The 15,370-nt window shown below is 32.9% G+C and overlaps 2 protein-coding genes across 2 annotated transcripts; both read right to left on the bottom strand.

Annotated features, from left to right (window-relative positions):
- Positions 1 to 1,382: 1,382 nt before the first annotated feature.
- On the bottom strand, positions 1,383 to 4,229 carry LOC116031648 (50S ribosomal protein L11, chloroplastic). Its single transcript, XM_031273910.1, has 4 exons — positions 3,928 to 4,229; positions 3,651 to 3,823; positions 3,000 to 3,063; positions 1,383 to 1,858 (listed from the first exon to the last, which is right to left on the bottom strand). The coding sequence occupies exons 1-4, from the start codon at positions 4,142 to 4,144 to the stop codon at positions 1,650 to 1,652; spliced, it is 663 nt and encodes a 220-aa protein (XP_031129770.1). The 5' UTR covers positions 4,145 to 4,229; the 3' UTR covers positions 1,383 to 1,649.
- A 3,737-nt stretch (positions 4,230 to 7,966) lies between these two features.
- Positions 7,967 to 8,847, bottom strand: LOC116032670 (E3 ubiquitin-protein ligase ATL6-like). Its single transcript, XM_031275344.1, has one exon. The coding sequence runs from the start codon at positions 8,651 to 8,653 to the stop codon at positions 8,117 to 8,119; it is 537 nt and encodes a 178-aa protein (XP_031131204.1). The 5' UTR covers positions 8,654 to 8,847; the 3' UTR covers positions 7,967 to 8,116.
- Between the last annotated feature and the right edge of the window lie 6,523 nt (positions 8,848 to 15,370).

The following is a 15,370-nucleotide window of genomic DNA, read 5'->3' as shown; positions in this document are numbered from 1 at the left end:
CAATTTATTTATAGACACATAATCTAAAGGTTATTTAAGATTATGATCTAAAATGCAATGTGGACTTTGGTCCATGGTATAATTTGTCCAAGTTAGATTGTCCATAAATTAGGCTAAAATAAAAAAATGTCGATACATATCTCCCATAGAGATCGAATTTAGAACTTTGTAGTTATCAAGTCATGTGTTCCAAGAACTTGGCTAAGGTTGCTTTCAACATTCTTTAATATGATAGTTATTATAGTATATAACTATATATATATATAATATATATAATGTTACGTAACAAAATTTTCTCTTAGGAATAATAGTTTAATAAGACGAAGTCTTTTTTTAATGATAAGGTTACATCAAGAAATGCGATAACTAATAAGTGACGCACTAACATTATTTACTACTCCTAATTAATTAATAATGGGGTGAAAGTTGGAGATATAATAATTATTCCCACGTGGGAAGGCACCAATTGTTTATGAAATAATAAGATTTTATTGTGAAGAAGAAATGTGAGAAGATGATATATATATAGTGGTGTTACAAGGCTATCTCCATCACTGTTGACACTCCACTATCAATAAAGAGGATCCACCTAAGCACACTATACTAAATATGCTTTGAGGATAACTTTGGATTTGTGTTCATCGATATATGTTGGCAAAGATATATAGTGACTGTGAAGGTGTATTCTTTCCAGACTTTATGGGGAAATGCATTGGAATATCTCTCAGAATTAGCATTTGAAGCGTTGCATATTTGCATTCAAAGAATCCACCGGCCACCGCAACAGACAAACTGGTTCGGAAATACACATTATTCTCCTCTCTATTATTGACAACTTTTTTTCCTTTTTTTGGGTTCTTTCCATGTGTCATGTGAGGAGCCACTCGGTGTTTTTGAAGAGCAAGACCAATGGTTTAGTTTGAACAATTTGGTGAATTTTTGTCATATATTTTGTCTAGTTGGAGAAAAATGAGTGTACAGCTGGTGATGCATTCCCTCAACAAAAATGCAGGAGACCCCTCTTTTAATTTGCTTGTGTTTATGATATTAAGGAAATATTGATGAGTTTTAGTCCCATTTTCATTAGGTATGGTAGGCGATCTGTTAATCAGACGGCCATTGTTTAGTCCAGAAATTTGTTTCATTGTTAGATGGTATAGAGTGGTGTGCCTACCCTTCAAACTTTATTTGTAATGTTCTCCATTTATATTTGAATTAATGTTATGGCTGTTTGTGTTAAAAAGAAAAAAAAAAAAGAAAAAAAACCATTGTCTTCCCCATTTTGTCATCTTTCAAACTTCCTGCAACAAGTAGATAATTTGTATATTTTTTTGCTAGTCTATACTCCATGTCAAGTTCACAGAGTGAAAGTACACCTCATCAAAGCAGCAAACCATGTGAACCAAATATAGCCATATCTCTCCCTTTCACATTTAACTATTCTATTATCAGATCATGGCTAACCATCAATCAAATTAAATAAGAACAGTAATAATACAGACTAAGAAAGATGGGGTGGTCCAAGGGAATGATTTGGGTAGCTCTTCTTCTGAACATGGCTTACTTCTCCAAATACTTCTAAATACAAAAGCTGGTGGGGAAGGCCGGGGGCAAATTACAGGGAAAACAGAAGTGAGAAGCGATGAGGTTTACAATTCTACTTTCACTTTAGGTTTAAGAATTGGAGGGTCAACGTCAATGCCCATATTAGCTGCAGTGCCGGCTATAATCCTCATGGCTGACTCGATGGTTGTACAGTTAAGGTCTGGCAACTTTTCTTGAGCAATTGCCCGCAACTGATCAACAGTAACCTTCCCCACTTTCTCCCTCTGCGGGTCCTTGGATCCTTTCTCCGCTCCTAGAAAATTAATCAAAATAGTTGGTTGCAAGAACTATTAAATCATATCACTAGATACGTCTTCTATTAAACACAGATAATGTATTCAGAGCAGCACAAATCTTAAGTGCAATATCTTTGGTCTTTCTTCAGTTCACTGTGTTTTTTCTTTTCCTTATTGGGTAATAAATGCACATGATGCAGAAAAGGACCTGCCCAAGAAAATGTAACACCTTCACCTTCCTAATTGTAGAGTATCTACTCACACACTTATATTGTTCTCGTACACTGGAGGAGGGGACGCGGGGTTTTAGAAATATTTATCTCTTTCAAAAACTTAGACCAGGCACCATCTAGTGGTTAGTTCTTTGGTACTCACCATTTAGTGTTTTAGTTTATAATTCCCTCAAGTTTTTCCCAGAAAGGTATACAAGTTTGTACCAAAAATGTAAAAAGATGACATTTTGCTATTTAAATCCTCCCATGAGGGAAAGCATAGAGCTTTTAATCTCACATTACAAAACAACTAATAGTTTGTAATTAACACTTTGTGTCGAGATCTTTCACTGAAAAGTTCTGCATAGAAAGTATTGTAGATTGCATAGACCTACATTTTTTAAGAACCCTCTAAATACCCCAAGAAGTTGGTCAAGACGTAGGCATGAGAACTGAAGTTTTGGCACTAAACAAGCATCCCTCTAAAAAAAATAGAGGGAGATTGATAGCCCCGAGCTCCCAAATGAGGTGGCCAAGTAGGGCATGATTCTCATATCTAAAAGTTATGAGTTCGATTCTTGTTAACACCTTCTTGGTTATGCCCGTTGCACAGGGTCTTTCTAGTGCGGTTTACCTTTACTGTGTGGTTTGCGGGCTATTACACAGCTGGATTTACCTAGTACACACCCTCGAATAATGACAGGTGTGTTTCCCTCATCACCCAAAAAATAGAGGTAGAGTGATAAATTAGTGAAAACATCCCTAAGATTTTCTATTGCCATTATGATCAGTTCAATGATAAATCACATCCCTAAAATTTTCTGCTGCAACTAAAATCAGTTCAAAGATAATACCATTGTACAAGCAAATCCAACTTGAAACTAGTGAAAGAACAAAGAGCAAGCAGAGCAATTGGGAAAAGCATCAGTCAAAGGCCAAAACCTACCTGCTGCCTTAAGTAACAAAACTGAAGCAGGTGGCGTTTTCAAGACAAAAGTGAAGCTTCTATCCTGCAAAAATGTGTGTAAACAATGGCATAACCAGATCAGATAACTAGCAATCGAACTTCACAAAAGACATTACACACAAACAGGATACCACTAAGTTGCAAGTCACACCCAATGCACAAGGTTCCAGATCGAATCCATTAGCTAAAAACATAGACAGAGCGCCATAACACCAAACTCAACCTTAAAACTAAAGAATTAAATAATATATAGGCCCTGCTTGGTAGCTTATCCGCCAATTTTGACTTATTTGACCACTGTTAGCTGTTTGATTTAGTTAAACAGTCAATATAAGTGTTTGATTAATTAGCTTTTTGTAACAACTTATTGCTCTAAAACGCTAAAATTCAAAAATCCGCTCAAAGTAGCTTTTCCTATAAGCTTTTTGAGAAAATTATTTTGAATGTAATTAGAGCTATCAGCTAAAAGCCAATTTACCAATCATCTTTGTACAATAAACTAATGTTATTAACTAATCAAACACATTAACCCAATCAGCTAACAAATATTTACCAAACCACCCCATAGTCTACATCCTCTGGTTGAAAATTGAAGATAAAAACAAAGCAATTGGGAAGCAAAGAACTAACATCATAGACTGTGATTTCAACAGGAATGATATAGCCGGGTTTATCAGCAGTCCTGGCATTGTAGTCCTTACAGAAAGCCATAATGTTGACACCCTTAGAACCCAATGCCGGTCCAACAGGTGGAGCCGGCGTCGCCTTCCCTGCCTCCAGAGCCAGCTTTACAACCCCAGTAACTGTACACCAATTTCAACACCAAACGTTAACCCCCCAAACAAGGAGGAGAACACCCAGAACATAGATATGTAAAATTACAACTCCTCGCACAACAAGTTGTTACCTTTCTTGGCTTTTCCGGCGGCAGGCTTGGGAGGGGCCATGGCAAAGATAGTGAGAGGCCTGGGCGAGGAGGTAGGAGAAACATGATTATTGCGATTGCGAAGGAATTGCAGAGAGATGCCTGTGTTTGAAGACAAATTGAACGAAGACCGGAAAGATGAGAGCTTTCTCTCATTTCCGCGAACTTGGAGAGCCGTTGACGATAAAGAAGCAGCCATTCCTGCCGGAACTCGAGACCCTCTTCTTCAACACCTTCAAAATTTAGCACGACGGAGAACTGGAGAAGTGGATAATACACTACACCCCTGACCTCTTCCTATCGATACTGCAATCTGGCATCCCACAAAGCGACGCCGTTTAAGTGGACGCTGTGTACATGGGCTATTGACCGGAACAAAGCCCAAAACCCAAACTACATATGGCAACCCACCAACGGGTGTAAACAAGCCGAGCACAAATGTTTTAGACTCGTGACCCGATGAGTCATATAAATATATAGTCGAGCGGTTCTGGTCAAAGCTCAGCTCGAGTTCGGCCAACTTCGACCTCGGGCCAACTCGTTTCATAATCGAGTTCGAGCTCGAGTCTACCTATTGTTTATCGAGTTCGAGTTCGGTTCGCCTCGTTTACACCCCTAAATTCACCTCACAATTGATATATTGTGGAACTTTGTCTAAAATGACAACATTTCAATATAACATACTTAACCGTCATTCACATTTTTTATTGCACATTATAACTTGATGAACTTGTAGTGTAATGTTTATATACATTAAGTTTTGTTTTATGACCATATATAATGAAAATTATAAACATACTGAGTGAATGGAAATATATATAATGTATTGTAATTTAGTATTTATGTACATTAAATTTTAGATTTATAATCATATAGAACAACTATTATAAATATAATATAGAATGAATGTTATTAAAGTAATGCGACTGAAGTAGTGTAGTGTAATGTTAATATATATTAAACTTTATTTTTATGAATATATAGAAAGAATTTATAGACATATTACAAAGTGAATGAAAAAAGTATATGATATATATGCATTTTAATGTGTACGTACATCAAGGTTTAAGTTTATAAACATATAGAACAAATATTATGAATATAGTACATGATAAATATTATAAAACATTATGCACTCAGCACTAGTTGACGCCATTATCAACTTAATATAAAATAATATCATTTTAGACAAGAATCAACCATACAAATTAAATTCTGACCCACAATATAATTTGTGCCCATTTTAGGTAGCGGCTAAACGCATACATCATGAGACCAATTCCCGATTTCCCGTGCAAGTTGTATGGCAAGTTGGCAACCAACATTGAGCAACAACAACTAAGCTCACGGCAACTTTGATATCTTAAATGGATATTCTTACCGTTATGATTACGATTTGGTTCAAACCGATTAGACACCGTAGTAATCAAATTGAAAAGTTTCGGTAACGATTTAGAACTAGAACTCAATATTTAGGTTTTAAATTTTTAAAATTGCAAACCGAAACGGTTCCTGTTTCGAACTGGAAAAAATAAAATACATTAATTGTTTAATTTAGCCTATTTAAAATTTTTTTTAAAAAAAAATTAAAATTTTGAACCAGCAGTTCAAACTGGTTCCAGAACCATGAATTGACAATTCAAAATTAGAATCGAATGGCAATCATATCTACTAATCTACTAAACTATTAAGAGCAAATAAAGTTAGGCCTATAATGAGAACTAAAAAAATGTTAGTCGGTCAATTGTTTGTTGAAATGAATGGTTCATATTAATGATTTTAGTACTTTTAATTATTTTTCCTACTTTACCCTCTATTATATCACTTACTTTTCCTAAATACTCATGCATTCCTTCAGTGTAAACTTTAGTAACAGAATATTTCGTTAACTAATTATTATTCTTAACTTACTCATTAATTTCTATAAGTATGTCTTAAGTTCGAACTACATCTCAACTAGAGTTGTCATAATTGTTGAACATATACTATGAATATGTTAGAATTTGTATTTTTATAAAATAGTATAAAATTTAACATTAATTTTGGTTAATTAATTAGTCACATTATATACATAGCATTCAAAGTTGAGCATAAAAAAATTACAAATAAGGAACATTGAATATAATCTAGGTGAAGTTTTTTTTTTTTTTTCATTTTTTTTCGTTTAATTAATCTTCTTTTGATTATATAGAACAAGACTCGATATTTTAATTATGTTTTTGCATTATTGAGAATGTTTTAGAGCATTATGGTATTAATATGTTTTTCTTTATTTCTATCGTGGTACAATTGTGTATTACTTTACAAATATTGTACTAGTATTTTTTTTATCGGACAAAATTGTTCTTACATCATTGAAAAGACAATTGTCTTGGGTGAAAAATAGGGTTTAATTATATCCGTTGATTCAGTCCATATCAAAGATCCAAATTGAAGATATTTAAAGAAAAAAAAAAACAGTGGCATTATGATAATTTTGTGTAAGTTAATTATAAAGCATTTTTTTTCCTTCTTCCAAAGTACAATATTGTGTCTTCCAAAGAACAGTAATTTTCCTTCTAGTGCGCATCGCTTTGGTTAATAAGTTAACTTTTTTTGTCTTCTGGTGCATTTTTACATTTTTTTTTTCCTTCTTGCAGAGCATAGCGTTATGTCTTCCAAAGCACAATGTTGTGCTTTCGAAGTAAATATTTGTTTGCCTTAGAGAGAATATTGTTGAGCTTTCCATAACACATTGTTGTGTCTTGCAGTGCACATTGTTATGCCTTCCAATTTTTAGATTGTAAGTTCCTCGTGATAAGTGTGGACTAATTTCATCTATCCATCTATGATGATCAATGGTTAAAAAATGACGGTGTCAATTTTATAAATATTAGTATAAGATAATCAACTTAGGAATTTCATGCATCTATTTTTTTAATGTAACAAAATTAATTAAACTAAATATATTATTTTCACAAACTAGCAAACTAGCACCACCCAATTGCACATGAGACGCTATCTAAAATAAAACACAGACAAGCAATGAAGACGAAGACAATAACAAACCTATTCAAAAGCGAATTAACAAAATTTAGAGTAATTCCAATCAAGAGGAATATCTACTACCTAATACCATACTAACTACAATAAGTATTTAGATAATTATTTTTAGAAAAGTGCAAATTAAAGATTAGCTTTTGTAAACTATAATGAACTTCTTTTTTATATAATATTGCATTGATATATTTTTAATTACTTATTTAAATACAAACATTTGGCATTAAGTCAATCGCGCAATGCACGTTTAAAACTAGTCTACTTATATGTCAGAATCAGAATAAATGCGAAAAAGAACATACACTATTTGTAAATATTATAATTCTAATTTTAAGCTAATGCTAGTAGTTGTTTTGATTTCAAAACCATTGGTTCACGATTCAGGATCTAGTTTTTCTGAAAAGTTGTATTTAATATAAATTTGTTTGGTTGAAAAATTGTATTTGATGTTATAATATTTATTTTACTTTAATATCATTAACATATTTTTATATATTTTAATATATTTCAAAATTAAAATATATAAATAAGAAAATGATAAAATATAGAAGTAAATTATTTAAAATTAATTAACTAAAAATTTGATCTTAAGAAACATTATATGTTTTGAGCGAACGAAAAATCAATAAATTAAAATGATAAAATTAGTAATAGTACAAGAGAATGTGAGGATACCTAACCACATAAGAGAAGGGAATACTACTGACTGAGGGAGTGAGGGGAATGTACTTAACATTAATTGTTTTTAGTACTATTCTCTCTGGCCATACATATTTTCTTAATTTATTCTTTCAAAAACCTAAAAATCTAAAAACCTTATAAAAGGTTTATGTTACATTTTCTGAGGAAATTACATAACTTGAATCAAACATTATTCCCAAACAAATATGACTTTGGTTATCTTGAACCAAACACAAAATTATTTTCAATAAAATATAAACTTGATTATGTTATCCCGAATATAACTTGAATCAAACACCTGTTTAGTGTAATTAATTAGAATATAGAGTGAAAAACAAAGAGTATATGTAAAATACATGATTTTATCCATTTCTTAAGAAAAGTCAATGATAATATTAGTTTACACTATACAGGAGAAAAGTCCGATAGTCCGATCATGGACATCTATGATCTATCTGACATCCGGATCCGGCACCGGCGCCGGCATTTCTAGGCGGAAAGAAGTCAATTTCCGAGGAAGCAGCATGGATCTGCAAACGGGGCAGGTGACCTGACCCTCGTCGACCCAAGTGTCCAGGCACGGCCGGTGAAACACATGATTACAGGTGACTGGATCCCTGACCTCGTGATCCAGCTCAATTTCTTCAAGGCAGATGGAGCAGCACCAGCAGCGGTCCTTTTCCATTTCGCCTTCCCGTTGTTGTAGGTAGTCGCGGAAGAAGACAATAGGAACTTTGCGTTTGACGGCGGCGGTGGCGACGTGGATGGGGATGGGGACGAGAGACGGGGAGGTGCCGTCGAGGAGGAGAATGTAACTGTTGGGGTGGTAGCCGGAGGAATTGTCGTTGTCTTCTTCTGGCGGCGGCTTGTAAAGCCCCAAACCATTGAGGAAGGCTATCACGACAAATTTAAGACTGCTCCAAAATCCAAACAGGAATGCTAGGGTTAAAGCCTTGGGGATTTCGACCATATGAAAGAAGAAACCCATCGTCCGAGGGAACTCCAAATCCTGCAACCCTAAATCTCAATTCTCACACTTACAGAGACACACACAGAGAGAGAAAGTGGAAAAAGTGAACCTGTGAGAAACTGAGCGGCGAAGGTGTGAAGAGAGAGAGAGTGAGAGCGAGAAACTGAGGAAAATGGTTTGTAGGGTTTCGGGTCAGATTCGGAATTTAACCCGCAAACCCGAAACATGCAGATGCAGCTGCCAGCTGGTCTTCAAGGTATAATAATGTACGGAGTACTTCATGATAAGCAGCTGGTCTTTTAAGTAAGGCAACAATAACTAATAGAGTGTTTGGTGAGATAAAATTATAATTCCATTTCTATTAAATTATATGGAATTGTAATTCTCTTTAATCATGAAATTGTAATTTTTAAGATCCCTCTTATAATTCTCTGTCCCTTTCTCTTCTCTTGTTCATGTTTTGGAGCTTGACTCTATTTAAGTAATATATGCAGTTTTTCCTTTAAAAAAAAAGATCCCTCTTAGAAATTGCAATTCCTAATTTCATCGTGAATTCCTATTTTACCCTTTTATTTAATTATAATACAATAATAATAATAATAATGTTGCTTAAATCAACATGATTGACGTGATGGTTCAGTACCTTGTTGCTTAAGCATGAAGTTCGAGAGATTTGATCCCCACCCATTCGGTCAGTCTCCTATCACTTAGTGCGCTGACCAATATGTAGCACCACACTATATTCCTTACAACAAAATTTCATATTTTTCTGTTCTAATTCAAGGATAGCTCTCTGCAGACTAGCATCTAGGCATCTAGCAGCTACCATGAAAACTTGTAGTGGTGTTTACATGAATCAATTGACAAAAATTGTTAAAATGCATACATCTAATTTGGGTCAAAAATTCATAAACTATTACAAGATTGCATAAGACCTAAACAATTACTCCATATGTGTTTTGAAACACTGATAACATTATCATATTTTAGTAAAAACTGCTCTTTAAAAGTCATGAACTCTTTTCGTAAGCCTATACAAACTCAATAAACAAATCAAGATATATGTTTAGAACAAGAGATAAGCAGAAAGTAAGCTTATCGAAACAGGTCCTAAATTCCAATATATTAAGCACTAAAATATGGGGAGAACAGTGTATAAAGCTAAGAATTGCAATTTTTTGTAAAGACAAACTAATCTGTGTCTAAATTCCCCTTTCCCTCATCCATCACCTTCCATCCTGCAAATACCACCATAAACACAGATATCTACAGAGGAACTCAAACCATCCCTAACAAACAATAATTCACAGAGTACAAGGTTTATTATTGATAAAAACATCAAAAAGATAACAAAGAAAAAATTAAAATAATAAAATAGATTTTTTTTAAAAATCCTCACAACAATCATAGCATTCAGTCTAGCATCTGGTGTCAATTCTACCATCTAAGAAAATGAGCAAATCCAACGGTCACTATCAATTATTTACAATATAATTACCTTCCGTTAGGACTGCAAACCAGCCGAACTTGATAAATATATGGTGGCTCGAGCTCAGGTGCTCAACTCAATTGATTCAAATTGAGGTCAATTTTTTGAGCTCGAGTTAAATTACTCAAACTTTCAAGCTTGAGTTAATAATAAATGTTTAATTAAAATTTTAAAAATTAAAACATTAAAAAAAAAGTCCCTTGCCTTCTCTAATGAGAATGCAGTCCAGTGGGTGCCTTCTCACCGAAGAAGGCGAGGATTTTTTTTTTCTTTCTAATGTTGAAATAAATACTAAATATTTTTTAAATAATATAATGTTTGACTAACTTTAATAAAGCTGGTACAAATATCAAATTATTCTATTTACACCACCTATAAAGTTAGCAAACCTATTAAAATTTTATATAAATAGCAATTAGGATAGTACAAAATAAAATTTCATATATATATATATATATATATATATATATATATATATATATATATATATATATATAATAAATAGGGAAAATGGTCAAATACAATCTCGAACTTTTGGTAAGAAGTAAATTAGCCCTTGAACTTTTGAAAGTTGCAATTAAATCCACAGACATGTTATTCTGGATCAATTAAACCTACCAACCTGTTGGTGAAATGTAGTTGCAGCTCAATTAGGATTGCAGCGAACCTCCGACCAATCTTAAGAAAGTTAGGTAAAAAATCAGCGACCGACAACCGTAACGGTCCCCGCCGGTCGCGTTCTGCCAAAGAAAGCGACCAAGCTTTCTCCGATAGATGGAGATCCCAATCTCCAGTCAACGGAGAAGCCATCTCCAGTCGACTGGAGGTGGCTCCGTCTTTGGCAGAACGCGACTAGCGACCTCGGTTCTGATTTTCTACCTAATTTACCTAGGGTTTGCCGGAGTTTTGTCAGAGGTTCACCGGAAGGTCGCTGGAATCCTAATTGATCTGCAATTACAGGTCACCAACAAGTTAATGGGTAAGTAACATGTTTATGAATTTAATTACAAATTTTAAAAATTAAAGGGCCTAATTGACTTCTTACTAAAAGTTTCGAGGTGTATTTGACATTTTTTCTTATATTATATGTTATATAATATCTGAATTGGCTTCAAATCCGTGGTCCGCAACTAACTGCAAGTCTGCAACCAAGCCATTTGCAGTTTTGCAGTCTGTATGTTTATTGATGATGCCCCAGGTGGCCCACCGCCCACTGGCCCAGCAATACACAAATAAAGGGACATTATCAATCTTTAATCAAGTAATCATGAAAAAGCTACAAGCCTAAACATCATTTGCTTAAATAATTTACATACACACCTAATGTCGTCATTTGACAGCTAGTTTAAACTAGCTTATTTCAACCTCTCAACTCTGCTAAGTTTTAGCCCTTGGTTCAAAAAATATTTTAAAGAGTAACATTCTAAAAACTCTCACATAATTTTAATGTATGAAAAAATATGATTCTTATGAAAGTTATAAAAAATAACTAAAAATAATGTTTGAAAATTTCACATTCTCAGATGATATCATATAAATAAGGTGATGTTGTATTAAAATATCACATAACAAGTGTTTGGTTTAAGTTATTTAAGATTTCAAGAGAATCTCTTATACCTACCGGCTACCACATAAGTATTTTTCATTGCCTTGAGGGAATGTGATTTATTAGGTTTTTTTTTTTGTTGAGTTATTTCTAGTGATGTAAAGGGGTGGGATGGGGGGCGTACCCCCATCCTTGCCCCCCAACTTTCTCCCCTATTTTCCGTCCCTGTTCCTATCCCTGTCGGGAAATGGAAAAATCTCCACATCCCCATCCCCATGGGGATTATCCGAAGACGGAGAATCCTTGATCCCATTTATTACTTTAAAAAGAATATTAAAAATTTAAAAATATTTAAATAAATAAGTCATATATATTCATCTTCAACTTATGGTGTGTTTGGTTCGCATATGGGAATCGGAATAGGAATCAAATACTTAGTAATGGTAATGAGTTTTGGTGAAAGTATTTTGCATGGTTGGTAGTAGTATAGGGTTGAATTGGAATAATTACTTGTTTGATTATGTATGATCCTATAATGTGAATAAAAGCTTTAAAAATACAAGAACAAAAAATCAAGACAATTTATTTTATTCTAATATAAATACATCCAAAGCACCAATATGAACAAAAAAACATAAAAACAAAAAATCTAAAAGCACTAATCCAAACTTAAAAATCAAATTACCAATTAGGAGGAGAATTATGGAATGAAATCCTTATTTTATTAGGGAATGAGTTTTATAATTAATGGGTAATCAAACCTCATAATAGTATTCTAGAAACCTATCAACTAACCAAACAATAACAATACTTTAATTTCCATGCTTGATAGCAATACCCATGAACCAAACACATACACCCTTAAAATACAAATGTATATTTCAAAATTTGACATAAAATTAAAATAATACTTCTAAAATTATATATATATATATATATATATATATATATATATATATATATATATATATATATATATATTCGGGGACAAGGCGAGGTAGAGAGTCCTCGGCGAGGATTTAAAAATTCTCCCCATTCTCATTCCGGATCTCAAATTTTTGTCCATGTCATACAAATACAATTAACATCCTTAATCATTTCAATTCCCTTGAATATTTTTTGTTTATTTATTTATTTATATATATACTTCAAGTGAGAATATATGTTCATATATAAAAAAGTGATAAGACTGTTTAAAAAAAAAGTTATGAGATGCAAAAAAATAATAATAATAATTATGAAAGGTGATGCCCTTATAAGTTGTCCTGCCACGTGGCTACAAAAATGCATAGCTCAACTGAATTATAAGAAAAGGAAATCATGAACAAAATGAGAAAGTTTTTGGGGCATGCGTGATTGTGAAGTTGAGAAATCCATCCCACCTTTATTTGAACTTAGACATTGACGTCATTCTTGATTCTATCTCTCCATTTCAAATTCTTCTTTTGTCGCAATCATTCTTCAAAACTAAGTATCCAATACAGGCCATGGACCTTCATCATCTCATACTTTCTTTTAATACCAAAATAAGCCATTTGTCAAATACTTCTTAAATCTTGATGAATATTGCATTTGGATTTTTTAACCAAAAATCCAACGAGATAATCTATATAGGTAACATAATGCATTTTGGTTTTAATGTTATTTATTCATCAATTACCTTTAATGTGACACTTATTATACAAACACGTAACCTCTAAATTCTAATGCTTAGATAAATGATGATTGTGCATTTTATTGTTTTATTTTTTTAAAATTATTTTTGAATTAAAAAAGCAGCCATCAAACTTCATTAAAAAAAAAAGCCATCTCCGTCTTTGAATAAGGCTCTGTTTGGCAGAGCTTATTTAGGAGCTTATAGCTTATTTTAAGCTACTAATAAGCTATAAGCTCTGTTTGGTAATGTTCCTAAAATAATCTAGTAGCTTAAAATAGGAGCTTATTTTTGAACGCTACCTAACTAGTAGCTTAAAATAGGAGCTTATTTTTGAACGCTACCTAAGGTAGCGTTTCAAAATAAGCCAGTAGCTTCCTAACTTTTTAAGGTAGCGTTTCAAAATAAGCCAGTAGCTTCCTAACTTTTTTTCCATCTTTAGCCTTATTATTTTAAAGCTTCCTAACTTTTTTTCCATCTTTAGCCTTATTATTTTAAAGAAATGACATCATTTACCCTTCCCAATTAAAACCCTTTTCTATTCTTGTTTATTCACAATTTTCACGCTAATCACTTCATCTTCATTCACTCTCCGCACAATTTTCACGCTAATCACTTCATCTTCATTCACTCTCCGCAGAAGTTTCACGCTAATCACTTCATCTTCATTCACTCTCCGCAGAAGCATCGCCCATCAGCCTTCATCTTCATTCACTCTCCGCAGAAGCATCGCCCATCAGCCACCTCGCTCCGCAGTCTGCAACCGGCCAATCGCAATATCACCGGTCTGTAGGTATGTATATATTTATTTATTTTGTTGTATTACTTGAATATTCTTTTTTTCTATTGCATCTCGTATATCCGTAAGCTTGTATATGATATATATTTCATTGTATTACTTGTATTACTTTGCATTATTTGGTTATATTGTACAGAAAAATTAACAAATGAAATCCAATATGCGTTGTACTCCTATTGGACAAGCAGATCTTGATATGTTGCCATAAAATCTCCGAAAAGTGATTGTGTAAATGTCATTGTATAATCTCAACCTGGTTTGGCATGCATTGGAATGACACTCATGTATTACCATTTATTCCTCTGTTTGGTTTGTTAAATGTTTTGCCTTGTTTCTGTTTGACATTAACCGGCAATCCTATTGTGAATTAAGATTTTAAATGGTTGGTTTGCGTGTATATGATATATATTTCATGTATTCCTTCATTTTATTTATTTATTTATTTATATATTAATGTAATCTGCAGTGTTTTTTGATATAATATATATATATATATATATATATATATATATATTAATGAAATCTGCAGTGTTTTTGATATATGTAATTGAAGAATAAGTAATGCAGTGTTTGTAATCTGTAGGATTCTACCCAGTTTTTCAATGTAATCTGCAGTGTTATTTTGAAATATATTATATATCTAATTATATGGATTATAATTTTTTATATATAATATAACAGAATGATAATGGTTCAAGTATTCAACATTGTTTCCTTTTGTTATTATGGCCACATTGCCTTACATAATTATATTCGAAGAATTCACAAGATGACATAATGTTTAATGTGCTTGAGCAGCATTCAGATTACATACCGCCCGATGAACTTCAAGATTCAAGTAGTAATACCTCCATCAACGAAAGTTTAAGTCAGACCTCTGCTGAGATGAAGGAGATTCGCAACAATATTGCTACTTCATTATGGGATGCTAGATCATGATTTACTAATAGTTTTATTTTCAAACGTTAAATTTTAATATGTAAACAAACAAATTTAAATTTTATGAAGATGCCCTTTTTAGTCTTTTTACATTTATCAGCTTATCAAAAAGCTAATTTTACCAAACACTTTTAAACATAACAGCTAGCTTAACAGCTCACCAGTTTCAGCTCCTAACTTATAGCTTTTCAGCTTTCAGCTCCTTTTCAGCTTTCAGCTACATTTTCAGCTAGGTTTGCCAAACATAGCCTAAGTAGTAATTATATATATATATATATATATATATATATATATATATATATATATAT

This window comes from Ipomoea triloba, chromosome 10 (assembly GCF_003576645.1).
Source record: "Ipomoea triloba cultivar NCNSP0323 chromosome 10, ASM357664v1".
NCBI classification, from domain to species: Eukaryota; Viridiplantae; Streptophyta; class Magnoliopsida; order Solanales; family Convolvulaceae; genus Ipomoea; species Ipomoea triloba.
The sequence above is the reverse complement of the archived record's forward strand: the minus strand, read 5'-3'. Positions and strand labels throughout refer to the sequence as shown.